At 49.6% G+C, this 27814-nt stretch overlaps 1 protein-coding gene across 21 annotated transcripts in view; it reads right to left on the reverse strand.

The window, feature by feature from the left end:
• NFASC (neurofascin) overlaps positions 1–27814 on the reverse strand; it is a 93028-nt gene that overhangs the window by 15377 nt on the left and 49837 nt on the right. For 8 of the 21 annotated variants that reach the window (XM_076358205.1, XM_076358207.1, XM_076358211.1 and 5 more), the window contains 19 exons: positions 25581–25692; positions 24736–24920; positions 24178–24309; positions 23721–23864; positions 23206–23317; positions 22941–23107; positions 22210–22357; positions 21452–21576; positions 20486–20521; positions 19581–19682; positions 19270–19467; positions 18217–18287; positions 17363–17585; positions 15115–15230; positions 13653–13857; positions 11560–11682; positions 10732–10905; positions 8755–8769; positions 1515–1754 (listed from right to left, as the gene is read on the reverse strand). In XM_076358205.1, the coding sequence (XP_076214320.1) occupies positions 1515–1754; positions 8755–8769; positions 10732–10905; positions 11560–11682; positions 13653–13857; positions 15115–15230; positions 17363–17585; positions 18217–18287; positions 19270–19467; positions 19581–19682; positions 20486–20521; positions 21452–21576; positions 22210–22357; positions 22941–23107; positions 23206–23317; positions 23721–23864; positions 24178–24309; positions 24736–24920; positions 25581–25692 (2628 nt within the window). The remainder of the gene's footprint in view (positions 1–1514; positions 1755–8754; positions 8770–10731; positions 10906–11559; positions 11683–13652; positions 13858–15114; positions 15231–17362; positions 17586–18216; positions 18288–19269; positions 19468–19580; positions 19683–20485; positions 20522–21451; positions 21577–22209; positions 22358–22940; positions 23108–23205; positions 23318–23720; positions 23865–24177; positions 24310–24735; positions 24921–25580; positions 25693–27814) is intronic. The other 13 variants (XM_076358222.1, XM_076358214.1, XM_076358213.1 and 10 more) reach the window with 10 other exon arrangements.

A 27814-nucleotide genomic window follows, 5' to 3' on the forward strand; every position in this document is an offset into this window, starting at 1 on the left:
TCTGCCCGCATTATGGCTCAGCCTCTTCCCTCGTGTCCCCGGGGTGGTTCGGGACACGCACGGTTCCTCTTGCAGCTCCTCTTTTCCTCCCGTCTCCTCTCCCTGCTCTGTGGCAGTGCGTGCCTCACCACTTAATTGCCTATTTTCAATTAGCAACCTTTTCCCGTGTAGTCATTTAATAGTGACTGTGTTGTGTTAGCAATCTTGCTTCGTTACTAAGACCTCATATACAGCGATGAAGCTGCATCTGCGTATCTTGCACCGGTTTTTAAGCCGATTTTGTTTTGGCAGTGCAGCTCCCTGTGTGCTTTCCCTTGACTTGCAGTTAGCAGCTCCTCCGGCTGGGGAGGTGTGTGGTGCCGCAGGCTGGAACACAAATGCACATTTCTTAGTTCAGGTCTGCGTCTTTAATAGGCAAATTAGTGCAGAGCAGGAAACGTGCTGCTGATTCGCAAATCTGTTTTACTGCGGAGCATCAGGTGGAGCCTGGTCCTCCCAGCATATGTTTTTGGTGTTTTTTTCAGCCATCCTGAGCTAATCTCATGCAAGAATTATAAAGAAAAGGGGTCTGAACTGCTTTAATCAATTCCTTGAGTTAAATGGGTGTCAACTTTGATGTTCATTACTATTATCTCCTTTCCCTCTTTGTGAAGAGTTAACAAGGATTTCTGTAGCTTTTGCACTTGCGTTTTTGAGTGTATGCTATCAGCTAGATAACTGAACTCTTTTGATTGCGTTCCCTTTTGCTACTAGTTTGATTTATTTTTTAATAACCTGAATATAACTATGCATAATTATTTATTAACTGTAGATACCATTATAGCAGTATTTTAAAAACAAGGCTCAGCAAGATACATCTCTCTGTATCTATCAGTAAAAGACACACAGTAGAGAACATTCCTCCACCAAAACAGAGTTTGATCACCCCGTTCTAGCTGATTGCATGAGAAGTTTATCTTGACCTAATAAATACCTGGCACACACCTGCATGTTGTAACTTAAACACTTCCCCAGCTCTCCTGTGGGCTATGGCTAGGTGACATCGCAAAGAGCAGTAGCATAAACCAAAAGACTCGTATAAATGATGACAGGTCTCTTAGCTAACAGTTGATGTGCTAAATTTGAAGAGACATCTTCTATAATAGTAACAGAACCCCTTTTCAATGGCAATAAGATACGAGATAATACTTCTGAAAGCTTTTTTAGGGTCTTCCACCTCCTTCCCAAACACTGAAGCTAACTCAGCATCGTGACACCCCGGGGAGGGCTGTGTTATCCCTGAGACTGAGACCGGGAGGGTGGCACAGAGGCCACCAGACCCCCAAATTGCCGGGAGCCGCTTGTGCACCTCGATTCCTGAGCCTGTGCCAGGCTCCGGCTCCTCACAAAGCCGTTCCCAAAGCGCGGGATGTCTTAAATTTTGCCTGTGCCTGTTATTAATCCTTGCTCTGAGCAAGATGCGGGGAAGGTCCCAGTAGGGTTAGAGGGGTTAGAGGAAAAGGAAAGCGCAGTACCCAACTCCTGCTTTGTGGTGGCTGCCGGAGCCCTCTCTGTAGCTGTTGTAGTGCTTGCGACGGTGGTGGCGGGTAGAGTGGTGGCGGCTGTGGTGGTGGTGGTAGTTGTGTCGGTAGTTGTGGTAGTTGTGGTGGTGGTAGTTGTGTCGGTGGTGGTAGTTGTGTCGGTGGTGGTGGTGGTAGTTGGGGTTGTTGTAGTACTGGTTAGACCGATTGTAGTTGGAGGCAACTCAGTTGCAGCTGGGGGAGGGAAACACTGGCTTTTTAGACGAGGTGACATCTCCTCAGGGCTTGCACTCGCCATCCCCGACGGCTGGACGTGCAGGCACACGAGAGAAAGCAGAGCAGCACAGCACAGAGGCGGGGGGGACTGGGGGGGGGAGGCAGCAAACAGCACCGGGAAACACGAGGCCGAACCGCTTTTCCCATCCCCGTGCGGGGACGGCCACGCGCCCGGCCGAGGGGCAGGGAGCGATGCTGGGGGCGAAGAGGGGCAGCAAGCCGGGGGCTGCCCCCGGCAAGCTGCTCCTGCGCACCCACCGCCTGCACCCACGGTTTGATCCCTTTCCCAGCGCCGAACGACCTGCTTCTCTTTTGCCTTTGCTCTGCCGCCGGTGCCCCCCACCACCCTGGGCTTAAATTGCATGGGAGGGCATGGAAGGAGGAAAGTGAGGGGTGTTTGGGGGATGCGCAGGGCAGGCTGTCCTTGCCCCATCATCCCCCCGCGCAGAACTGCGCTGAGAGCACTCAGGGCTCCCTGAAATAAGAAACAGGGTTTATCTCTTAAGAAAACATAATAATCCCATTTGTCGTGGGCCAGGCAAGCCACAGTTACATTAATTCAGCAGCCCCTGGACTACACCTCCAGCATTTTTGAGCTGCCAATTCAGCCTGCAGCTTCTCAGCTGTTTCCTTCCTGGCTCGTCTCTGTACTGATACTGCAGTCTGGTGATGGAGCGGCTTTAGCATTAATGTGGATTTTAGCTCCTTGGTGAGTGATTGATGGCACTTTGCCATCGTTGCCCCTCACAATTTACATTTAAATTAGGACAAAGGGGTTGGCACACCCCAAGCTGTCCAGGGGGAAAGTCTGAGCAATTTGTTTTCTAAATAGGCCCCCCCATCCACATCTCACCTGTGCTGTATTTCCAGAGCAAAGGGGTAAATGTGCACTTTACGCACACACCCCGCAGTGTGGCTGAGAGGGTCCTGAACACCACCAAAGGAGGGTGCATTGGCTTGGGCCTGAAAACCTGCCAGCAGAAAATGCAGCTGAAATGCTGCTTAAACTACCTAGGGTAAATGAGCAGAGATTTACCCTGTGATGCTTGCATTAGATTATATTTACTTACTCTTACTGTAGATCAAGGGATTACAAATCCCCCTGTTAGGCAAATGAAACCGGCTATTTTAAATATCACCCACAAACAAGAATAGCTCTAGGAAAATACTTTAAAAGGTGTCCCAGAACCAAGCCAGGGCTTGCTTTTTCACCAAGTCCATCCCCAAGGAGGGCCAACCCCTAAAACCTCAGCCCTTACAGAGATCCAAAAGCAGGGAAGAGCAGTAGGTCACTCAGTCCATCTCCCTACCGACCGCAGCTGCAATAAAACCACAGTTACCGGCACGTCCCGAAAACACCAGCCCACCCCAACATGTGCCCGGAGAGCAGCGCGTCCTCTCCGCGGTGGTACCAACGCAGCATCGCAGCCAGCCTCATGCAGCAGTGCAGCCACCGAAATAAAGCACCCTCCTGGCACAGCCTGTCGCTGCCCCACGGCCGGGCGAGGGGCTGGGGGGGGGGGGAGGGAGCGGAGATGGTGGTGACAGGGAGGGGGGACCCAGCCTGGGTGGGAAATGGCACGGCTTTGTCCTCGGGTGTTTGTAGTGTAGCAAAGCCCTCTCCAACCTGACCCAGCCGCGGCAATTGGGGTGTTGGGGGGTTTGCTGTTCTGCGTTTCTTTCACTCGGTTACTGATCGAGGGCTTTGCTCTGTCCTGAGGCTATAAGTTACAAAAGCCTTTCTTGGGTTGAGAACTATTAACATCCATCTTTGCTGATTTATAGCGGTTTTTTTGGAAGGTTAAGAGATTAGTGTCACTAGGTTAATATCACCATTAACCCGATTAAGCTGCAGCTCCTGAATAGGTTTGCAATGTACACGATCAAACAGCACCGTAGACACTAGTTATTAGCTAACGCAGTCTCAGGGTTTCCCCTGTGAATCCCTGGCTCCCCTCTAAGAAAAATAGGACCCAACAAGGCACAAAGCAACTTGCTGAAAGGCTGGAGCTGGTGGGAAACCTAGTACAACCCCCAGCTCCCAGGCCTGTTACACGGCTCTGCATCATGCCTCTCCCGCACAGCACCTTCGAGGACTGTCTGCATCACCTAGCACTGATGTAGCAGCTTTAGCAGGAGAGATTCAGCGTTAATGCTCCTCTGGACGCTGGATGGGAAGAGATGATTAGCTGGGATAAGTCAAAGCTTCGCTATCTCTCGTGTAGGGTATAATCTTTATGTAATACATGCAGATACACACGCACGCAGGTGAAGCTGCAGTGCCAAGACCCTCCTGGATGCTGCATTGACCGAAGCAATTCAGCGTTGGTCTGAGCTGTGCTGCTCAGCTCTGGCTGACAGTGATGGCAGGCAGGATTTGCCCACACCTCTCCAGCACTCTGGTGGAAGCGATCCCCGAGAGCAGGGCTATCACATCGCATCAGGATAATGCGGGCTCCCTCCCGAGCCGGGTCCCTGCGTGAGGTCGAGGAGGGGGTGTTAGCACTGGGGATAAAAATGATCCTGGCAGGACTTAGGAACAGGTAAAAAGTGGGATCGGGTGAGTCTGGAAAGCAATAGTTCAGAGAGGGGAGGATGGGGAGAGCGTCTATGGGCAGCACCGTGCTGCAGGATGGGACCGGGCGGTGGGAAGGCGGCACTGCGGCCAGCCAGGGCTCCCGCGGGCGTGGGGGGATTTAGTCGTAAGCTGCCCCGGGATTCAAAGCTACCGCCTTATTTGTGTTTGAATAAGAAATGTATGCGGGAGAAAAGCTCAGCTGGGAGATTTGGGGGAGAGAAGATAAGGGGCATTTTCTGGGCTTTGAAATCCATCCCCTAATGAGAGCTGATTTCAGTCTGGGGGGAGATAGCGGTCTTTGACAGAGATCAGAGCGCTCCGGCGTCCCCCGAAGAAAAGGGTACCCCGCCACGGGGGAGCGGCAGGGAGCATCCTGCGTGGGGCCATGGCCCTTCCCCGGGATACCTGGGGTCCCCCGCTCGCTGCCCACCATGTCAGGGCTAATTAAGGAGTGACAGATCACTGCTCCTGGCCGCAGAAGGGGGGACCGGGGGAGATGGAGGCCCAGGCTGGCATTTCCAGAACTGCTCGTTTTGAAAATCTAGAAATCACACATATCCTTCTAAAAATGTGGTTGCAATACTTCATCAGGTATAGCGTTTCTGAGCTTTGCAGAGTAGCTGAATTTATTTTTCTGCATTCCCAACGTGAGGTTTCACTCAAGGGCTTTGACAACAGTTGCCTCAAGTTTAGGTACCGGACCGAGCATCTGGCATTTGTGTGATGGGGAAAAAATTCCCCCCCCCCCCACCCCCCCCCCCCGAAAGCAGGAGACGGTGCAGAGAAGGGGCTGCCGCTTTCCCAATTGCAGGGCAGAGCAGCACCCTGAAAACCAGTGTTTCAAGCAGGCTTGAAACTGCCCCAGTACACCCAGGAAACCCAGAGGAAAAGCCAGCGACAGCAATTCCCATTCTCTTGCTCCCACCTTAGCCTAGCCCATCTTCCTGGAAACATCTAAACGACCATTCCGCTCATTAATAGGCCCCATCTTTGCAAGGCAGAGATTGCTTTTTCTGTCTGCAAGATGCATTACCCTTTCAGGTAATGGAGACCGAGGGGCACGGTGGGGAGGAGATTGCTGTTATAATGGACAGGGGATGCAGCGGTCTGGCTGTAGCAATTAATAGGCTAAGTAACGAGAGAGATGCTTGCAGCAGGACGGCCGTGCTCTTTGCTGCCGCTCGGCTCCTGTGACCGTGAATGGGCCAGGAAGAAGGAGCCCAAACCTTGCACAAAAACTGTGTGAGGCTCAGATTAGGAAAAAAAAAACAAACTGAGAGGAAGAATCATAAAAGCAAAAGGGGGATATTTAAAGAGGGAGCCTCTTAAGAGAGGGACTCGAGTCCCGCTCCGAGTAGTGTAGCAGTTCAGGGAGTAGTTGCACGTTTTTTTGCAAAATACAGGAAACAATACACATCCATACTGCTCTTTAATTATTTAAAGGTGCTTTTAATGTCTTGTTAGGCTGTAGTAACAGCTTTCCCTTGGGTGTGTCTACAAAATAATTAGGCTTGGAGAAATTTGATTAATTTTTCATGAATTTTGATGATTAGCCAAATACATTTTCAGAGATTTTTTTTTTCTTCTCTCCCTCTCCCAGTTTTTAACAACAGAAGGAAATCGTAAAGTCTTTACCAGAAAGTGTTCCAAATCTGATGATAGCTATAAGAAATTCAAGAATAGAAAGGAGCGATTGAGCAGCCTCTAAAAGAGAGGGGTCAGCAGTTCTCTCTGTTTCTACCGCTGTCCATTTCTAAAATGAACAATAGGATCTTTCTCCTCCAATTCCTAATTATGGAGAGACAAGAAGGGAACAGAGAAACGTCAATGTTTTTTTTCCTTAAAGTCTAAGACCAATACTCTTTATGGTCCCTGATGAAGTTTCTCCGTACACACGGGTAGTATAGGATCCAGTTTTGATTTTTTCTCATTCATAGCACAAATGAGAGCCCTTTTTAGATGTCCGCTCTTTTCTCATGTCACCTCTCTCTTTGTCCAGGTCTGGCTTAGGAAAGGTAAAGCCTTTCCTAAGGGAAAGTCCCTGCACTTCACTTTGATTTTATCAAGCTGGTCCAGTTTCTCATACGCACACAAAACAGCTATGACCCTCTATATAGGTAAGGTTACCCCTGGAAAAAAAAAAGACCTTTTTATTTTTTTTAGTGCCAGCAGCCCATGGCAAAGAGCTTTTTACTGCAATTTAAGACAACTTTCACTGTGAATCCATAAAGATCTACAAAATCTAGGTCACTGAGCGGAGGTAAATCTTCCGAGAAAGGTCAACCAGTATTTCACTCGAACCCCGTACTTGTTAGGAAGAGAAACAGCCTCTCGGGACAAACACCGCTGGAATTGTGTAACGGCTCCCGCACCCGCCCCGTGTCCTAACGAGAAATGACATCCAGCTCACGAGCAAGACAAAGATGTGCGCTGGATCTTGCCACGGCTTACACTGCCTTGATTTCTCTCGCTGAAGTGTAGCACGGGGAGGAAGCTGCGGATGCGGCTGAGTTAGCGCTTAACGACCTACTATTCCAGTTACTAACTCTTAGACGTCTTTCAGCTCTGGCCTATCTTTTCGCTTTACTGTTTCTCCTAGCAGAAGGTAAAAAATAGAGGGGTGGGGGGGACCAGTGGGCTCTGTTGTAGAATTATCCTTTAAACGGCAATTCATTCATCTAGCTTCCAGTGGTATAAGAAATTATGCCCGAAACGATATGATGCTGGAAGGATAAAGAGATCACGTTGTCTTTTCAAAGTTCAGCAATAGCCACTACAAGTAGAAAAGTACTTTAAGGGGGTGATCCTGATCCACAAAGAAAATCCAGATTCTTGTGGATAAGCTAAACCCTGGCCGAAGTACGAGCTATAGCAGCAAAACAGCCCTCCCGGGCTGAGAGGATAGAGATCCTCTAAGCCAAAAGGTTACGTCCGCTTTCAGTTTGCCACCACCCGAAGCAGACCAATCTGTTACCCCCTTTTTCTTTTTTTTTTTTTTTTTTAGGAAGAGAAAATATAATAAGAAAAAGATTGGCATCTATTCAGAAAGGAAAAAAAAAAACCCACAAAATAATATTGGGTAGAGAGACATCACTGCAACAAAATAAAAGGAGGGGAAACATCTATGAGGTAGGAAAGCAAAACCTACAGGTGCAGAGAGCAGGTCCTGCACTTGTATCACTTGGGAAGAGTCTTCCCGAAGAAGCTGTTTGTCCTTGGGAAGGCCCGGCAGCCCCGGGGCTGTGTCCAGCAAAGGCAAAGCATGACCTCTTACAGAGCCCTTGGTGCAGGGCAAATGAGTGCTGGTGCTCCAGACCGAAAGCTTTTCTGCAGCATTCGGGGTGCGTTTTGGCTGGCTGCACTCCCTAGCACCGCTGCTTGCCCCCTTCTGAGCTTGGTCACGGGGCTGTCCCCGCTGCTGAAATATTGGCTCGAAGGGGCAGAGGGGGGGAAGGTCATGTCTGCAGCTTTTGTAAGAGGTGGGTGTCCTTCTTTGGGCAACCAGAAGTTGTGCTTATGCTTTGGACTTTGCGGGGTTGACACTGGGTAACCGAGGATTTGGGTTTCCTTGAAAGCAGATAGAGGTGCTGCCCCCCCGCCCTGTTACAAGAAAAGGTTTCTCTCTGCTTCAATGCTGCTGCAGAAATTCGCAATCGAGGGCAAAGCCAGCAATAGCCTCGCATGCAGACATGCACAGCTGTGGCACAAACATTGTCCTTAACCCTTTCAATGGGCACCTGGGAACAAAAGGATTCTCCTGTACGAAAGCCCTGGCAGCCCTAAAAGAACCACGGGGAGGTGTGTGGCGTGTGGTCCCCCCACGCACAGACCTGCGTGGCCAAGGGAGGCAGCTGCTCCAGCAGCAATATTGCAGGCTCCTGGGTGTAAACATGCAGCTTAAATACTGCAGGGCAGAGCACAGCACAGGCAGGCACCAGTGAGTCGGGGAGGGCTGGTAAATGTTCCTCTGTATTTCACAGGGCAGGGATGTTGAGGCTTAAAAAGGGAGAGGGCTTTGTGCAGACCTGGGATTAAGAAACCTCTTTAATAGGGCAATATGATTCTCATTTTTGCTTGTACAGTCTGTGGCAGCTGCAGCGTTTGGTGGGTTTGGCTATCATTAGGCATCTGGGCGGCTGTTAAGCCCCGCTCAGAGATATTTTAATCTTTGCAGACCCCCCCATGGAGCCTGCCCTAGTCCCTGCTGCCTGTGGGGCTTCGTTTTACCTGCTGTCGTTTCATACGTCCAATTTAGACTCCTGACACTTCACCTTCCCATTGAAAGGGTTAATGGAGTGCATGCTTAATTGCCAGCACACCCGAGCGATGGTGGAGTGAGCCTTGCCCCATGCCTGTTACCTCCTCCGGCTGGTACGGTACCTGGGGTTGGCGTGGCTTCAGAGGGCAGCGCCAAGGATAGAGAGGGGAATACGAAGAGAGCATAGAAGAGAAGGGAAGAGAAAACAGAGGAATATATAAAACAACCAGAACACACCAACAAGAGACTTGGGACCACTTGCACACAGTCACCAGAGACTTGAGAGAGAGGGAATAAATGCATTAGCTACAACCTGTCACCCTCCTGTGCATCAGAGCCACTTGCACAGGGCAGAGAGAGCAGGCACGTCCCCTTGGAGATGGAGATTACCGGTTAAACACACACCAGCTCCGCGGCAGAGATGCCAGTGGTGCCGATTAAGTGTTTAAGCAGGTGCTTATATCTAATCCCAGCAAGGACCAGTTTTGACACTCTGAATTTCACCTTGGTTTCTTTTCTAGTGTAATTCTGACATCAGTGCTCGTCCTCCCTTGTGTGGGTTGGAGCCCGTGGTGCAGAACATCAGAGAGATGTATTTTATTTAAACTTCTCAGTGAATGAGTCTGGCAAGCAGAAAACAACCTCTGAATGTGTTAATGGGTTTAATTTTCTTAATCTGCTTTTTTTTTTTTAATTCCAAACTCGTCTTTCGCATAGCTTTACAGCGGATACCTTCATATCAAAGTGGGCGTTTAATGCTGCTAATGGTACTTACGTGCCTGTCATTAGCAGAACTTGCCTCTGTCACGGTGTACCTCAGGGCCTCAAACTTTGCCATATTTCTCTAAGTTCAGACTGGGATTTGACTCTCTAATTTTTCTTGCTGCTTAACGGCCAACGCTTTGTCCTTTTGCTAAGTGGCAGCAGCTCGTCCCTTCGGCAGGGGCAGCCGGGGAGCACTGGGTGCCACTGCCCCTCCGCATCCCCGACCCCGTGGACAGGGAACCTTACCTTGTCACGCTGGCGTACGCTGTACCTGCTATTTCCTGATACAAATCAGTTCAGCAATATACAACAGCCGTTGGTTATGGCTATTCTTTAGCTGTGCTCTCCTAACAGTCGCTGTTATCAGCATACAGAAACAAACCCAGTAAAGCAAATGTGTATGAAACAACTAGAACTATTGTCTATCAGCACCGACAACTTCAATCCGATCCCCGTGCTCTGACAGTTTGTTCAGCAAAGCTCCTTTTTAAAGCAATGACATGCCCCCTCTCGTGTTTGCCAGGGTGTAACTTAGCTGATTTTTTTTTCCCCATAGCATATGCAGCCCCATCTCCCATCCTGTCACGTCAATTAGCGATGCTGGAGCCCATCTAAGAGGTGTCAGGAAGCATTTCGTTTCCACTGGGTCATCAGTAGGAATTACTTTTCCTACTCAGAGCCATTAGTTGAGGAGGGGGAGATGGAGGAAAGGAGACAAAAACCCCATTAAATCAGAGTGCTAACCAAATCATAGGTCTTTTAGCAAATGCTAAAGAAAGGAAAGAGCCAGCTTTTGTCTCCCCGAGTTCCCTCAGGGCTCCTGAACTTTCACTTATTTTGATGAATGACCCACAATGGGCATTTTATCTTATTATGAATCCGGGAGTTAGGGCTTTGCTTTGGAGGGTCAGGTCAGCTGCTGGTTATGGGGTGACAGGGACGTGGCACCGTAGCCCCTGCCTGGGGTTCACTGCCCTGGAGGATGCAGCTGCTGCCCCCCCTTCGAGCCACGTAAAAATCACCCACATCTGCCCCTTATTTAGCTTGTACAGAGACTGCAGAGGGGCAGATTAGAGCTTCACCTTTTGCAAGATGGTTCCCGAGAGCACAGGACAGTCCCCCCAGTCACTGCCATAGCGTTTCTGCTGCAGTATTCGGTCCTGGTCAGTCACCTATCTAACTCTGCAGCAGATAGTAGCTGTGCACCAGTTACTATCTTGTACTGGTTGCTCTGTGGACCACCTGATTCTCTGACCTGCAGTTTTTGGGTGATACATGTACCATCACCTCCCTAACCCCTCAGCAAAGCCAGAAGCTGTTGCTGCTGCACATACCTTCGTTCAGCAAGGCTGGCGACTCCTCCACTATGGTTTCTCCTTCTCCCACCTGGGTCCGTGCGCGCAGGAAGAAGCGATAGCGCGAGATGGGGTCTGTCCTCTGCAGGGTGAACCTTGTCTGATTGGGAGAGAAGTTCTCTACCAGGGTTCGGCCCGTTTTGGATCCGTTAACTGGGGAGGAAAGGCAGGTCGTGGTGGCTTCAGCCTTGTTTCAGAAATACGCTGTGCTGTTTACCTCGTCACCTCTCCCCCAGGACCGACTGGCAGTCGGTGTGGGGCCACGCGTGCTCAGAGCTATAGCTGCTGTTAAATACACTTCATCTAGGGCAACTGGTGACTTACTGGCTGGGGGACATACTAGCGGGGACACTCGGGGTTGTGTAGGTGGTCAAGGAAGGGCATAGCACAAGCGCCAAGGTCTCAAGCAGAGAAGGCTGTACTGCCCCAGGCACCGTGCTGGGCTCTGCAGAGCGTGCTGCACTCCGGACAGCATTTCTTACATAGCCAGGAGCTTATGTTTGAGTGAGCACATCATAAACTACTCGGACTGCACTTAAAGGTCTTTCTAACTCAGAGATCAAAGTTATTTCCCTCCAGTGGTCGAGTCTGGAGAACTGCTGAGCACCCGCCACCCTCCCTGGTTAACCGCAGCTGCCCAGCACTGCTCCAGGACTCCTCTCCAACACCGGCGCGTCTCATCTTGTGAGGAAAGTCTCCAGTTCCTTACAGAGAGCTTTCTGTGCTAGGTGAGGAGGTAATTTAGCAGCAAGGAAAATATGTAATGCCTTAATTATTATCACTAAGAAGATAACATGTGGAACGTACAGGCTTGATATCTAAGGTTGTATCCTGTGAGGACTCCGTTGGGATGCTCTGGCTGATCCCACTCCAGATTGATGCTTTCCAGATTTGGCTGTCGGATTCTTAAATACCTGGGGGAGCTGGGCACTTGGGAGGAGGACGGGACCAGGAAGGAGAGGGAAAGAAGAAAAAACATACGAGATAACATACCTTACAATACTGTATACATGGCAGGCTGACTGATACACTCAAGACACTCATAAATACACACACACGCAGATAACACACACACACTCTCTGAAGGTCAGAAACTAATTGAACAAGAATCTGTGCCAGAAACCATGCGCCAGCCCAGGGATTTCAGCAGCGTGTATGCAGGGAGCAGAAACCAGAGCAGCTCTGCATGCAACCCCAGCCCCGGCAGCACCGTGCCTGTGCTGCCCTGCGCTCGCTGGGTACCGCTGCCCTCCAGCGCACAGCTCGGTGAGGCACCCGCAAAAGATGCTACAGCCGTGCAGCGGAGCTGCGACACAGTTCAGGTCCCACTTCTGTATGTTGTACGCATACTTTACTGGTCTTGTTTACAGCCCCCATCCAGCCCAACATTTACATCTCATCTATTTATCCGTCGGAATGGTGAAAAATAGTATAGCAGCTTCTCTTATTGCAAAGCATCCTTGTGTTATTAATGTGTCTAGAGATCTGTAACAGGGAGCTGGTGCATGTATACAGTGGTCTTACCCTGAGGAATGGCTGCGTTTATGACTGCTTATTCAAAGCTAGTAAAGGAAGGAAAGCATTATACATTCTTGAATTAAATTATTCTCCTGGTTTACTCATAATTGCAGTGTCTTGACTGGGGAAAGAACTTGGCGCTCTGATCTGAGGTTAGCAATTTATTTTTTTAAACAGACGTTTTGCAGAATATCATTCAATCCCCTAAACATCAACATATAGTCAATAAAATCGCTTAGCGGTATAGGAAAAGACAAATCAGCAGTTTACTTATGACGAGAGTATAATCTGCTATAATTGTTTCAATCAGTGCCGCCCACGTATGCATAGAGCTACCCCAAATGCTCCGTGCCTCTAGCACAAAGGTAAGCAGCTCAAAGTGCACCTGACTGCAAAACCGCCCGACTGGACCAGAGTCCTCTCTCTTTAAACAAGCCTAATTTATGGATGGTCGATTGAAAATCCTTAGAAGATGGTGACAGCATCCAAGAAAATGTTAAGGAAGAAAGAGACAGGACTGAGAGGTTCTTGTACAGCAGGAATAGGATGAAGAGGAAGAGAAAGAGGAAGAAGACCTCACGGTATTTTGTGTTAGTTGAGACAGGATTTGCTTCCAGCCTCTACTGTTTTCTCCTCTTGCATTTTTGTAACACACCGTGCCAAAAACATCTGTGCTATAGGAAGATTCATTGCCAGCCGCTGAAAGTGCAGCTCCAACAAAAAGTTATTGGCGTGTCTATAAATAGCTCCTGTGACAGCAAGAAAATTAAAATCTCAAGTTCATCCTTGACACAAGCTCTTTAAACGGAAGAATGAGGCGCTCTTGCCTTAAAAGCCTGACAGGGGTATTAGTGACATCCTTTCAGAACAAAAGTGCTTAGGTCTTAGAGATTTTACTGCCTTTTACTGAGCAAGATGAATACGTTCACTCCCATTTCACCGACCCGGAGCACAGGGAGGTGAGGTGACATTTGCAGGTCAGGCAGCAAATCAAGGGCACGGTGCTGCGCCTCTGAAGAGGCTTTGCAAACATTTCTCTTGTTCAGCCTAAGAGCTACTTGCTGATGTGTTCAAAGTACCTGAAGGGGATTTTTTTAGATTGATGAGACAGTGCCAGTAGTTAGCTCTAGGTGTAGCTGCAGAGATGTCACCTACCCCGCGGTGATGAAGGCATACAGCAGTGCCGTGTGACAGTGATGCTGCCCAGAAGATGCTGCCCAGGCTCAGCTAAAAATTGTCCCTAGCACATCTCCTCAGCAGCATCGTGGCTCTGCCGCAGAGCGGTGCAGCTCCCGGTCCGCTCTGCAGAGCTGAACCACCCAAACCTCTCCCCAGCACGCGCCCGAGGGACGGGTGCCTGCACAACACCCCCGGGAACGTACCTCCTTCTGGTGTGGGGAACTCCTTAACTTCACTGCGTGGCCCATCTCCTCTCCCGTTGGTTACAACCATCTCAAGCTTGTAGTTGCTGTAAGGAAACAGCCGGGACACTATGCCCCGGTTTCGGTCTCCAGGAAAACTCACATACTGCCGTTTTTTGGAGACCCACAGGTTCTTCAGCAAACTACTGTCTCTCCAGAAATAGGCCTTCAAGAAACATGCATGGCAAGTGAAGCTGTTCCCATTTAAGTGCAACTGTTTTTTTTTCATTAACAAAGCATAGCAAAACTTTGCCTTTCCAAAGAGCAGCTCCCAGCTGCAGAAGCCTTTTAGAGCAATGAATGAAGCTCCACATCCCCCCAGCGAGGCAGGTCAGTGGTGTTACCTGAGGAGGAGGCTGAGCATGGGATTAAGTGCTTACCAAAGGTCACAGAGCAAAACGAGCTAAGCCCAGACTACAAAGAGCTGTTTCTGGCTCCCGAGCACTAGGCGTCAAGTGATTCTCCCTTTCTACCCGGATTAGTACCGTAGCTGTCTACAAGGAAAGGTGGGACGCGTCCAGGCACAAAGGAAAGTCTGAACTTGGAAAGTCTCCCATTTGAAGCCCCGACTGTAAATCTTATTTCATGCAGAAATAAGAATCATTCAGAAAATAGACCAGAATGACAGAGCAGAGGCAGAAGAAATGAAAGCAGTGCCCAGGGAGCTTGCTTTATGCCTAACGGATTATTGGATTTGAAATGTTATAACTGTTTGCAGGACACGTGCTTTTGGTAACGTCTTAAACTCTGATTGAAGGGGCTCTGTCCAGACTTTTGCTTGTTTTGAACAGGGTCTATCCTCTGTACAGAAACACCAGTATTTTAGCAGTAAATGAACAAACAGGATCCATGCTGTCTTTAGTTGCCAGTTAGTACGAACTGCTGGGTTTAGGCTTTGCAGGGGTTGGTGGTCATTAAAAGACGGTGTAGGTACTTTGGGGATGACACAAAAACTAGCCTGTTTGTACCTATCTGAGGTCATTCCCCCCCAGAGCCAGCCAGCCCGTGGTTCTGGGCTGCTCTAGAGCCAGGAGACACCTCACTGAATGGGCAGGACCACCCCGAGTCCCTCTCTGGGTGCACAAGGGCAGCCCCACTTGCTTTGTCTGAGCACCCCAGATCCTGCAGCCAGGCACTGGGAAGGGCCAGCCCAGCACCGAGCCCTGGGGGAGCAAGGGGAGATGTCCCCAGCCCCGTCCAGGCACCACAAAGAGCAAACCAAGGCCCTTCATTTCTGGTGCTGCTCCAGAGCAGAGCTCAGCCCCTGTGGTCTGCACCCCAGCCATGGCAAAAGGGTCCTGATGGCCGGAGGAGAGTTTTCTGTCATCCCCATCGCAGGCAGCTCCATCACCGGGGCCGCCTCGGCTTGTGAGAAGGTTAGCTGTATTAATAGTCAGTGCCGAAGAGGTTTGGTTTTGCTCACTCTGTACTCCTTGAGCTGTCCCTGGATGGTGTCCAGGTGCACTCGGGTCCAGGTCAGAGCAATGGCAGTGCTGTTTAAAACTCTTATCCTAACATCTGTAGGCGCAGCCTTGGGATCTGAGCGTTCAGGGATAAAGCAGAGTGTACGTTAGGCACCCAGCAGTACCCTGGAGGTCAGACAGACAGACGGACGCCCCTCTGCCCCCCTCGCCCTTGCCATGGTTTTCCCATCGCAGCATTGCCGGGCTGCTGCAAACCGGGCAAGCAGCGGCCCTGTGCGCCGGCTCTGCCATCTGCTGGCACCCCGGCCGGCCCTGTCTGCCGGCAGCGTTTTCATGGGGATAATCGTCTCCTTTTCTGCCTCCTTAAATTCAATTTCTGAGGATTTCCAAACTTGGTAACATAAAACAGGAGCAACAGGCCAACTCTCAGCTTCCTGGCTGCCCTCGTTTGGGGTGAGCGGACCCTACGACCGTGCCAATACACAGAATAGCATCACTTACCTCCATCCCCCTCCCTTCCTCCCTGACACGTGCATGCTTTAAAAGCTGACTATTGTTTTTTTAGCAGTGCTTCCACAGGAAAGAGGGAAAAAATACCCCCATAGTTCACTCAGCCAGCCGTCACGAGAACATTCGTGATCCAGTTAATAGCAGGGCTTCCTACACGCTGCTGCAAGGGATCACGTTAGCAGCAAGGAAGGGGTCTGGCTCACCCCCCTCTCCGAGTGAAGGGTAGCACAGCGTGACTCTGCTGCCGGCAAATCCGGCCCCCTCCTGCTGCAGCTGGCTGGGCACCGTTAGACCCAAGAGTTACAAAACTACCTGTTATTTCCACGTCTGTTGATCTGAATTTGGCCAGAACCCGCTGTTGATCCAGCTGGGTTTTTTACATCCTCTTTACAAACCACCTGCTTGTATGTAGAAATCTGCAGTTATTTGTGAAGCAATTCAGACACGACAGGGCAGGGACTAGGTTTTTTGTTTGTTTTGGGGTTTTTTTTGTTAACTTGTCCCACCCCTTGGGATACGGGCAGGAACACATTTGTGTCTGGGCTGTGATACGGGAGCTTTGGTCTCCCTGGTTTACCTCCATGTAAAGCACACACGTGCAGGCTCATTCAGATCCTCCCAAAACTCAAAATTATTGCACAAGTTTTCAACTGAAACTGGAAAAAAAAACCAAAACACCCTGGTCGTGCACAGACAGGTAATGCAGAGGCGACGGTGCAGTCGGGTGCTTGTGGAGCTTTTCCAGTAACAGCCTCTCAGCTAGGTCCAGCTTTGCTTCCAGTGCTCAGCTCTTACCCCGACTCCCACCGTTTCTGCCCATTTTCCTTCCCGGTGCCCTCTCTCCTCTGGGAGAAGACGCCCAGTCGGAGGATGTGTCGTGCGTGCTATCTCAGCACCAAGATTGCAGATTTTCTTGAAATTGCTGTGCCCTGTTTGTGCCCCCTTGACTTCAGGCCTAGAGTCATGGATGGTTAGCCGGCTTATCTACCTTACTTCTTGATAATTCTAAAGTCACACAGCCAGGGACCACACTGATGCTGCAATGCAAGGAACTAATATATATTTCTTTAAAAATAAAGCTGTTGGCAGCAAACCACATTCTCCTAACAGGATAAGGATAATCATAGTTCAGAGTCTTGGAGGCTACAGGCGCAGAAGGTGATACCAGTAGCCCAGAAAGAAGGTGAGAAGAGAGTTAAACAAGCTGGCCGCTGTTCTGCGTGACCAGGTGGAGAGTTTTAAAGAAAGATAAGCTGAGCCAATGGTGTGTTGCAAACAGGAGCCCAAGCTGGGGTTTAGCTGGGGCCTCATCAGAGAGGCACAAGAATCCAGGCCAGGATGAACCAAGGCCCTTCTGGCCATTCGTAGCACCTCTCATCCGAGGTGAACTCGGTGCTCTACAGATGTCGAGGGCAAAAAATTTTATGCGGTTTATTGGAATACAGCCAGAGCTCAACTTAAATGACATCTCACTGTCTTCCACACTCAAAGTGTTATCTGGGTATTACAGAGGGCAAGGGAGAGGCTAAGTGTCTTGGGTCATGCAGGCAGCTGCAGGCAGAGCCCAGAACAGAATCTAGTGGCCAAGCCTCTTTCTTCCAATGCCTGGAACTGGATTTTTGTGCCAAATCAAGCAGTGCTATGAACATGTCCCGGGCACAGGTGCCAACCCACTGACCTTGGGTGGGATCCTGCCCTTCTGAAACACTTACGATCTCTGGCTGAGAAAATACTCACAATCTTCCCCTGAATAGCCGATGACAGTGTCAGGCTCTGGTGCTCTACCAAAGTCGTTCTCTGCCTGCACTTTGATCTCGTAGGGCACGTAGATGGGTGTGTTCCAGACGACATGCCTCGGCGTCTTCACTGTCTCATTGTACCAGCTCCCTCGGGGGTCCCTTCGCCTCCATCTCACGATGTACCTGAGGTTGGGCCCATAAGCTTGAGTTGCATTCAGAGGCTTAAATGGACCAAAACAGAAAAAGAAAGTGAGAAGGAGAAAGAGCAACGGTATTTCTCTGCCATGGAGCTCCAAAAGGTTCTGTTCAGCAGCTGGTTCTTATTTCATGCTCCGTCAGTGAATCTCAAAGGAGGTCAATACTTTTGTCCCCAGGGAGAGACATACCTAGTCCTTGCCCTCCAGACCCAAGGCAGGACCAAGAACCATATCCTTATTTTCCAGTCCATACTCCCACTGCAATTTCTATCCTCCTTACAGATGCTGGCTTATTTGTGGATGACACCTGCTGGTCCACGAAGAAAAGCAAGAGCTGGTCTGTAAGCCCTATGTACTGCTTAAGGAATCAGACACTCTGAGCATCCTCCCTAACCTCTATCTGTGATCCAGCATCTTTTCTTTGGCTTACATAGTTACAAATTACTGGTTTTATCACAAACCTTCTTCTAGGCACTAACAACGGCCTCTCTTGTAGATGTATCTTCTGCTTTTTATTTCCTTTATGATCATTAAGGTTATGGTATTCTGTGTGGTACATCACACATGCTAGAGATGCCAAATTCTCGATATCTTAGCATCTGTGACCATAATGGTAAGACACTGGGTGGCTGTCAAGCATCAAAGAAGAACTCACCGTCCAGGTTATCTCCATGTTGTTTTTTTGGGTCCCTGCACCTTGAACTCCTGTTGGGTTAATTTCAGGACCTGAAATTCACATTGGAAAAAAAAAAAATGCAGTTTGTAATGTTGAAAAATGACCATTTGAGTGGTTAAAAAGACCTTTACCGTGCAAGCCAAAAGTACTTTCAAGACAGAAGTTAATGGCCTGATTTTTCCAGAAGTTCCCATTCGGGTTAATGGAACATGAGACTCTCAGCACTCTTGAAAACCAGGCCATTTATTTAGGAGCCTCTTTTTTTTTTTCCAAAACGTCCTAAATCTTTGAAAGACAGCCATTGTGAAGCAACCCCAGGAGCCGAGTCTGACACTTTTGAAATCTGAAACAAGAAGAGTAATGTCTAAAACCAACACTAGATGCCAGTAGATATTGCAGAATTATCTCTACGATGGTTAAATAAAGAAACGCAGCAAAACTACTAAGCGTCTTGTGAATTCCTCATATGAATTTTCCCAAGTATTCTACAACGTACAAAGCACTGGGTGCACAAACTGAAGACCTGAGTCTTGGTCGTGGACTGGCGCACACTTTACTCCTGCATCGATCGGGGCTCCTGGCCAGCTCTAGCAATGGGCAATGAATTAGCAATTTTGGAACAAAATGCCTTTTGCTTGTGGCCAGTTTACACTTGAGTCTAATTTTCCAAGAGGCTTCTGAGCTTCCTGTGGTCAGAAAGGATGAAAGACTTTCTTTATAAAGCTTCTCGGTAAGGTAAAACCAGGCTTCCCTTCAACAGATTCTGCTGGAGTGACCTTTGCATAAATCTTTCCATTTGAGTTTTGCTGCTCTGCAGAATATCAGTCATAGGCTTGAGGATGTGATGTATAAAATTACACCCCACCAGCACATGCATGGACCAGCTCATTCCCTCACCTGTGTAAATCTGTTTCTGTTACAGGAGCTGTGATCATACACCACGAGGGAAGAGCCTACGCGGAGAGTGGTGGCCAGATGCTAAGAACAACGTCAAGTCACCACGGCAAGAGGAACCAGGTGGACAGTACTCACGTGCCCCGTTGGTCTGGTATCGTTCGGAGGGCACGCTGGGCAGGCTGCTGCCCACGTCGTTCACTGCAATCACCCGAAACTGGTAGTTGACGTAAGGAGAGAGGCTCAGGACGGCCGAGTTGACACTCCCGGGGTACCTGGAGTGGTTATGCCACATGCCAGGTTGGAACCGGTCCTCCTCAAACTGGACAATGTAGTCTGGGGGAGAGGATAGAGAGGTGGGGTTAAGGGCTCAGCTCACAAGGAAAGTGTTCCCTCCACCGTGCAGAAGAAAGCGGGAGGGATACGGGGCAGAGGGTCCGGCAGCTGACCTGTGATGGGGCTGTTATTGTCATCTCCGGGAATCCACGTCAGCCGCACGCTCCTCTCGGCCAGGTCTGTCAGCTCCAAGTCACGGGGCCGGTCAGGTCGTTCTGTTGGCCAAGTAACGGGACAAACTAGGCTGGGATTGTCCCAGGAGCTGGGAGTCCCAGTTCCCATCACTTCTCCCAGGAGGGGAAGCCCTGGCCATCTTAGTCCAGACCCGTGGGAGGACACGTGCCCTGTGGCACGATTCACGTCCTGCAGCTCTTGGTGGACTAGTGCAATTTTTTAAATACAAATGTGCTCACGTACTAGTTGTGCCCTGCCTTGAACCCCTACCTGCTCCCTGTAAAACTGATGTTATCTGGTGGTGGAAGCACGACATAGTGGCTTAGCAGGGGGATATATGATCTGACAACAAACTACACGCAGCTGTCCAAAAAATAAACGCAAACAAATAGGACAGAAAACACACAAAGCCTCAATGAAAATACATACTTATTAGAAATGCTCTGGGCACAATTCTGGTTCCTTAATCTTGTTACAACCCACACGGTCGCACACAACCAGTTCATGCAATAACAGTAACAGTAATAACTTCTTTCCAGGTAAAGGTCAAGGGATTCAATGTGATTTTTTTTCCTCCCATCGGGGCTCGCCATTTCCAGGTACGGGGGTAAGGTGATTCTTTCACTCAAGAACTGGCGCTGTGGGATACGAAATGATGTGACAGAGGATCTTTCTACCCACGGCCATCTGGATGGGTTTTCAAGGACAACATGGACAGGACTTGGAAGCATCAGCTCCCAGCTGTTTCAACCGCTACACCTAGATTTTCTGTTGGCGTTATTGGCAGGGCCAAACAAAATCAATTAACAAAATAAAATAAACCCAATGAATTAGTGATGATTACCTTTCGGTAAGTCTCTCAAACGGTTAGCAGGGACGGCTGCAAGGTAAGACATTGGTTGTTAACGGTGTTAGTTTAGTCATTAAGCTTGGGTGGCCAAAGGAGCACCTGGCAAATACAAAGTTACACACACAGTTACAGATTTCAGAAGGATCCGATCCTGCCTGGGGACCAGAGTCAGTACGTCCTTCCCTAGAGACCCCCAGGCACGCTCTGCACACCTTTCTTTGTATTTCTAGTACACAGCAAAGGGGAAACATCAGCCTGATGTAGAGTTAATTAGCTATTAGGGGAAAAGGAAGGGAAAAAAAATCAAGCCCAGTCAAATTATTAGGGATACAGGATTCACATTGCACTCTGACTTTTGTAGGGCATTGCGGGTCTATGCCAGCGGCACTGGCACGTTGGGGCACTCCCCTGAATGCAGCACATCAGCAAGATCTGAGGCGGCCAAGAGCAGGGATGGACAAATCTGTGTTTTGTAAGTAGATCTCACAGTGTACATAAACGGGTACGGGGAATGGGCTTAGGCTTGTCTCTCCCTGTATTGAAAAGGGGACCTGCAAGGCTAGGGGTGACTCATTCACCCCCGGGTTTCCAGTGTTGCTCAGCAGCCTGACATTCAGTTAAATTCACTTGCAAATTTAGGACTGTTCTCACAGAGCTTCAACATCCTCATTTGGATATTTTTAGCTGTATGCAATAACTACTCTTTTTTTTGGTCTCAAATGCAAGTTTTCTTCGACTCAAATTCAATGCCATTGCCTGAGTCTGAGATGAGGCAGGACGTCCTTGCCGAGTCCTGCCGCAACGGAACAATTGCTCTGCCAGCATCTCCCTGAGCATCTCTGCTTCAGAGGACAATTCTGTGATCACAGATCACCCTTTCAGTCTGACCTTGAAGTCAGTCTGTTGAATTAAAAATAAAGCACTTAGCTCTGCGTCAGTACGTCGGGAGGACAGCTTTACCTAGTACGGTGAGGTACGCTTTAGCTGAGTCCTTGTCCAGCTCCGTGCTAGCTATGCAGGTGTAATCCCCTTGGTCCTTTTCAGCCACGCCATATATTGTCAGACCATCATCTTCTTTCTTCATCCTTGAAGGGATGAAAACGATAATCACACAACTGTGCCTAAGCACATTAAGCAGCAGGATTGAGGTCTAACTGTTCTCTGATAAAATACATATAAAAGCCCAACAGAACAGGAGTACGTCTCTGGTCTGAAGATTTTATCAGCTAAGGATGTGTTGAGTTATTCTTGGAAACCTCATTTCCTAAGGAATCAGTGAATGTGCTCTGGTATATAACTGGGATAATCACACTTTTAGGGAAACAGTCTGACCTCTGACCGGCTCGTGTCCTGTGATCAGATCTCACTTCACGAGAAGGGAGTCGGCTACGGAAAGGAAATTACAACTGTACCACTCACAGCAGATAAAGATTAATTTTGAAGTAGCTTGTTATTAACCCACCCGTTTTATCAAGATGTCCTAAAATATCTGTAAATAAAACCTACAGTCAAAGTCTTGATTTACTGGTAAGTCAATTTTAATTGCCAGGCAGTGTCTGTTGGAAGCAGCTAGTAACATTAAAAGCATCAAGAACAGCAAATATGGCCTAGATGGGAACTCGACGTTTATCCATATTATCCCTGGTGACTCCTGAAGCGTTCTGTAAAAAGTCCGACAGTTCTGGGAGAGAAGACCCACAACGCTGTTAAAGACGGACCTGTTTCCAATGTACAGGGGTGCATCATCTTTCAGCCAGGTGACGGTGAGTTTCAGCGTAGGGTCGTGCTTTATACGGCAGTGGAGGCGAGGCATGGAGCCCCTCTTCACCACCTGATCTTCTGGTCCTCTCACAATCCTGGTTGGGTCTGCGCAAAGTCAGAAAGCAAGCGTTAGGCACCAAACTGCTGGGTCTTCGCTCAGGAATTCAATGAAGAGCGGTGTTACTTGGAAAGGACAAGCATGCACGTCAAGTGTTTGTCCAGCTTGCTATAGTGAACTCTCTCTGATACAAATGCTTGCAAATAAATTAATTTAACAAGCCGTTAATTCATGACCCTTTAAAAAATACCCAGTTTTCTGAGTCAGCAATCAGTTTCGCTGAACAGGGAAAGCCCCGGTGGAAACTTGATTCAGAAAATGTTTTATTGCCATCAGTTAACCCTGATATACACTTTGTATTTCTTTTTGCATTGCTTATGGCATCTCACAGCTCAGTATCCACACCAAGCCCTTCTACAGCTTCAGTGTATCCACAGCCTTGTTTTTTTCCAACATTGAAGGGAATCTCTACCATTTTCCAGATTTCAGCTCCAAATTACGTAGCGCCTGTCCTGCTGACAGGCTGCTGGAGCGCACAACCAACCCTTCCTTAACCTAAATTATTATTTCTGCTGCAGGTTTCAGGAGATCCAAGAGACCATTTTGACCTAGAGCCCTTCGTGCCCCTACCTTTGACCTCCAGGCGAACCTGGGCCTCCGCTTTACCCAGGATGTTGGTAGCGACACAAGTGTAGATGCCCTGGTCCTCCTTCCGAGCCATGTTCATCTCCAAGCTCCCATTCTCATGTGCCTTGTAGTTTCCTCCGTCCAGTGTGTTCCCCTGGCCGTTCTTAAACCTCACAACACGACAAAGTGCTATTGTAAGGGAAGAAAGAGCAGGAAACCTCCCCTTCCCACCCCTCTGGACTGGCAGGGGATGTGCTGCAGCTCTTACCATCTCAGGGTGGGGATCGGCGAGCCAAAGAAGGGGCAGTCGAGTCGGGTCCTGTTGTTTTGAATCACCTTGATGAGCTGATTGCGGGGGGCCAGTATCCGTGGAGGCACGTCTGCAAACAGCAAAAATCACAGCCATTGAGAAAGAAAAGAAAGCAGTTTCCAGCCTGCTGCTCCCTTTCCAGTCTTTTCATCCACCCTCCCTTCTCTTTTGTTCAGTCTTCCTTGTTGGCACTTTCAAGACTCAGCAGAGCTTCTCCATTCCCCTCCCATCTCTCCTTCCCTTTCTAGCCTCGCTACGTGAACCAGCTTGCATCTTAGCGCCAACAGGACTTGCTCAGCCTTGCCTGGCTTTGCAGGCCCATGGCAATGGACTTCTGCTCCAAAGCCCGGTTGCAGAGGTCGTGTACCTTTGTGCATTAGCCTCAGAGTAGCTAACAACAAAGAGGAAAGCAAATGGAGAACTCTTGCAGGGAAAACTTGAGTACAGGGTGTTCATCTTCCATAAGGACTTACCCAGGACGCTGACAAAGGCATTGGCGAGAAGGTAGCCGTGCTCGTTGGACGCGTTGCATTGGTACACGGCACTGCTGCCGATCTGGGTATCTCGAAATACAATGGTGTCTCCAGCCACCTCTCGGCTCGGGTTGGGGGGAGAAGCTTCAAAACAGAGAGCACTCTTTAAATTAAATTTTAAATTAAAATGCACAAGACGCTCACTATCACTATGCATCTTTCCATCTCAGCCCAGATAAAACCGGACGATGGTACGTGACCTCCCCAGCCTACAAAGACACGGTTCAACTGGCCTTGTCTCAGACAAGCAGGTGGTTTATGTGCTGCAATGCCGGAGCCCACGCACACCGCTCAGTGGGGTGCCTGGCACCCCGACAGCAGCTCTGGCTCTCATGGTCAGCCACGAGATCCGTGGCTAGGTTTTTTGTAAAGGAGGTACAGATTCTTCCTTGCTCACCTTCTATAGGCTCGCCATTCACCAGCCACTGTATCGCAGGCTTGGGGTTCCCATTGGCTCGACACACCAGTCTGCCATCCTCGCCAGGGGCCAGAATGAGGTTTTGGGGTTCGTCCAACCAGTATGGAGCAGCTTTAAAATACGCCAACGCACCAGTTATAAACGCAGCAGTGCTACCTCATCCAAAATCCCCTCCCTGCCCGCACACCGCCGAACTGAGACATGAAAACAGTGTCCTCTCGAGTGGGCTTTCTTGGGTACAGTGAGAGTGGAGAGTCCTCTTCCCCCCTCTTTGGCCACAATCCTCCTGTTTTGCACAAAACCGCAGCCATTTACATCAGCGAAGCTCTGCTGAGTTACGCCAGCTGAGATCACGTCTCACGCTGCTTTGAGGTCAGTTTGGACAAGAAGCAGCTACGGCTGGACACAGCACAGAGGCAGCCCCTGCAGAAAGGCCCCGCTCTCCCTTTCAACAAATCAGAGCATCCCCTCCCGTGCACGTCCCCTCAGCTCCTGGTTACGAAGGTAAAAAAAGATGGCAAGGTAAAGATGACGTACCCTTCACTCTCACCGAGATCGTGTGGCGGATGCTGCCCATCTTGTTCGATGCCAAGCAGAAATACTCCCCGGAGTCTTCCTCAGAGACGTTGGAGATACGGAGGGCCTTGTTAAAGTTTTCCAGCTTGGTTTTGCCTGCTGGGAGCTCTCCTCCTTTCTTGTACCATACGATGTCTGGTGCTGGTCTAAGGAGAGGGGAGGAGATAAAGGCTTTTGCAAGACAAGAAAATTACTCCTAAGAAAACAGTTGATAATCCTGCACTCGGAACCACTTACACCCAGGGATAAGGACTGATCCAACTGCTGGGCCGCCCTCCTTCCTACCACAGCCCCTAAACCAGGACCCCGAGCATCACCAGCTGATCAGGAGCGGGGTCCATCTCACGCCTCGTGCTTGGGGATGCAGAGCGCTGGTCTGGCAGCGTGTGCACGCCCCGGGAGCGCTGCCGAAGTCTGACCCCGAGGCCAGGACGCTTCTGCAGGCACATGGACCACAAATGTCCTCACCCGCAGTTTATACAGTGTGGTGAGGAGCACCCAGGAGATTTGCAAATAGCTCTAAGGACAAACCAGTGGGGAATTATCCTTGGACAGCAAGTATCCAAAGACACCTGCTTCTCTGAACAGTGCTGCAAAACTCAGTTCTCCTGTTTGCGCCATGCTCTTATGCCTCAAGTAAGTTATGAGAGTATTGTTAACAGCAGTTAAAAGGAAGGGAACGATCCCTTTTCGTAGCCAGAGGTATTTCCACTGGTGATTCAGCATCTTGGTCCCAAGGCCGTCCCACCGGGGACGGCTGGGGACCACCCTCTCCCCATCTCCACCGGCCGGGAAGCGGTACGTACACTCCTGAAGCAATGCACTCCAGCAAGAGGTCCACCCCTCTGAGCACCATCTGACTGCTTGAGGTCCCGTAGGGATACATGAAGCTGGGGGTTGTTTCCGTAATCCCTCGGGCTGAAATCAGCAGGAGACAAAAAACAAACAAACAAAACAAAAGTGCTTTTAAACTCTCCTTTGCCGCGGCAACGGGGAGGGCACATACAGGGCCAGAAATACACGGTGTTTTCGGGGGGAAAGCTGTCAAGTTCCCGGCCAAGCCTGGGATACTGAACTCACCCAGAAATGTACCTGGAAAGTAGAGAGGGGCTCAAGGTAATTTTTAAAGTTTAAAAAAAAAAAAAAAAAAGGGTAGAGTGAGGATGCTTGGCAGGCAGGGAGGTAAAGAAGCAGCAGAGGATGGGCAGAGGGAGCTGGGCGGCGGGGATGGTGCATCAGGAAAGTCCCCGCACCATCAGCTCCCGCCGGGGCAGCGCCTTTCCTGCCCACCCCTGCCTCTAGCACAAAGAAATGGGCTGAAATCAGACGAGACTTGGAAATACTGATGGTCAGAACATGTAATGAAGGACAAAAGGAACAAATGGGCACAGGAAGGGTTTACTCGGACAACTGAGCCGCTTTGCCACAGAGATCTCCGAAATACGGAGGATCCCGGCGCTGTCTGGGGCTCTAGCAGCACCAAGGAGGTTTCCCACCCTTACTAGGAGCTGCGGGGCCTGGGAGGACAGTGCCCTTTAGAAAGGAACAATTTAGTGGCCAAAATGACAAATTTCAGGACTGGACAGGAAAGTTTAACTGGAGAAACCAGGGGAAGACACAAGACAACTCTCTACAGATACACAGACTGAAGGTCTCTTTGTAGGGGAAAAAATTAATTATTAATGGAATAAATTCCATTAAAAAGTGGAATTATTAAACTAGATCTAGATCAGTGAGGACAAACCAGGATGAGATGGGCTTGAAAGCAGCAGTAGCAGAGACGGAGGTTATGAGATTAGGACAGGGAGCAGAATGGCCAGGGTTGGCACAGGGTCACTACAAATACCGAAGCGATCCGTGGGGAGAGCCCATCCCGGTGCAGGAGCAGGATCTTGGGGTGCAGACCAAGCCCCCTCCTGCCGCCCCGAAAGCTTCGTTCGTTCAGCGAGCAGGAGGCAGCCAGGCGTGCCCAGCGCCACGAGGCTTTTGGGGATGCCCACGTCTATTTGGGAAGCCTCCACCTGAGCTCTGGTAGGGGAAAAGAGCTGGGAAGAAGGAGGGGAGAGAGGGCAGGGGCTGTTCATAGAGTTCCCGTCAGCCTGCCTTAGGGAAAGCCTGGGACCCAGGCTCACGAGGGGGAAAAAAACCCAACCCCAGGAGTTAAACCGTGCCTTTGGAACGACTCCACGTCTGCCGGAGCGTGGCCACACACATGCATCCCACCGCTCCCGCGCACCCACAGGTTACCGGTCCGCATCTGCTCCTCGGCGGGTTAGTCAATTATTTGATTAATGGATTACCAGGGCAGGCAAATCTTGACCTTATCCTGAAGGGCCGGTTCTCTGGGCAGGCACACGCTGCTGTTTGCTTGCCTGCTTCTGGAGGGGATCTCGTTCCCGGTTAAAACCAGCCAGCCCATGCCGGGGCTCTGCGGGGGGATGACAGAGCCAGCGGCTGGGTTTAAAACCGGTATTTATCAGCAGCTCCTATACCTCCGGCCAGACTCGTGAACTTCTCTCTTCTCATGTGATGAGGAGAGTGGGATATTATTTTATAAGCCAATATTGGCTTTTATTAGCCAGCAGTCTGCAGCCTGTTTGAACAGGCTGTACGTTTCACTCCCGCAATGAACCCATTTGCTCAGGAGCCCGGGGCGTAACTAGAAGAGATAAGCAGCAGTGCAAGCCAAATTTTACGAGCCATATATTAATGATGAAAATTAAAAATAAGGGAGATAAATTAGTATCCTATCCACTTGTTTAATAAACCTAACAACAACACTGCTTAGCTGATAAGCTTTTTGCCTTAGTACAGCACTACTAATAAGCATTTTGCTATTTATAATGGGAGCGGCCAGAAATTCTCTCAGGCAGAGGTACCGTTCCAGCTCTGAACTTGCAGCAGCTACAGCTGGAAGCTGTCAGACAAATAGCAATATCTCACTCATCTGTTTGGATGGAACAGAACTGGAAAAATAAATCCCATGGCTATTTATTTCTACTCAGAAATAGACTCTGCTTCCACTATATTGCTGCTGTTG

This window comes from Aptenodytes patagonicus, chromosome 22 (assembly GCF_965638725.1).
Source record: "Aptenodytes patagonicus chromosome 22, bAptPat1.pri.cur, whole genome shotgun sequence".
In the NCBI taxonomy this organism is placed as follows: Eukaryota; Metazoa; Chordata; class Aves; order Sphenisciformes; family Spheniscidae; genus Aptenodytes; species Aptenodytes patagonicus.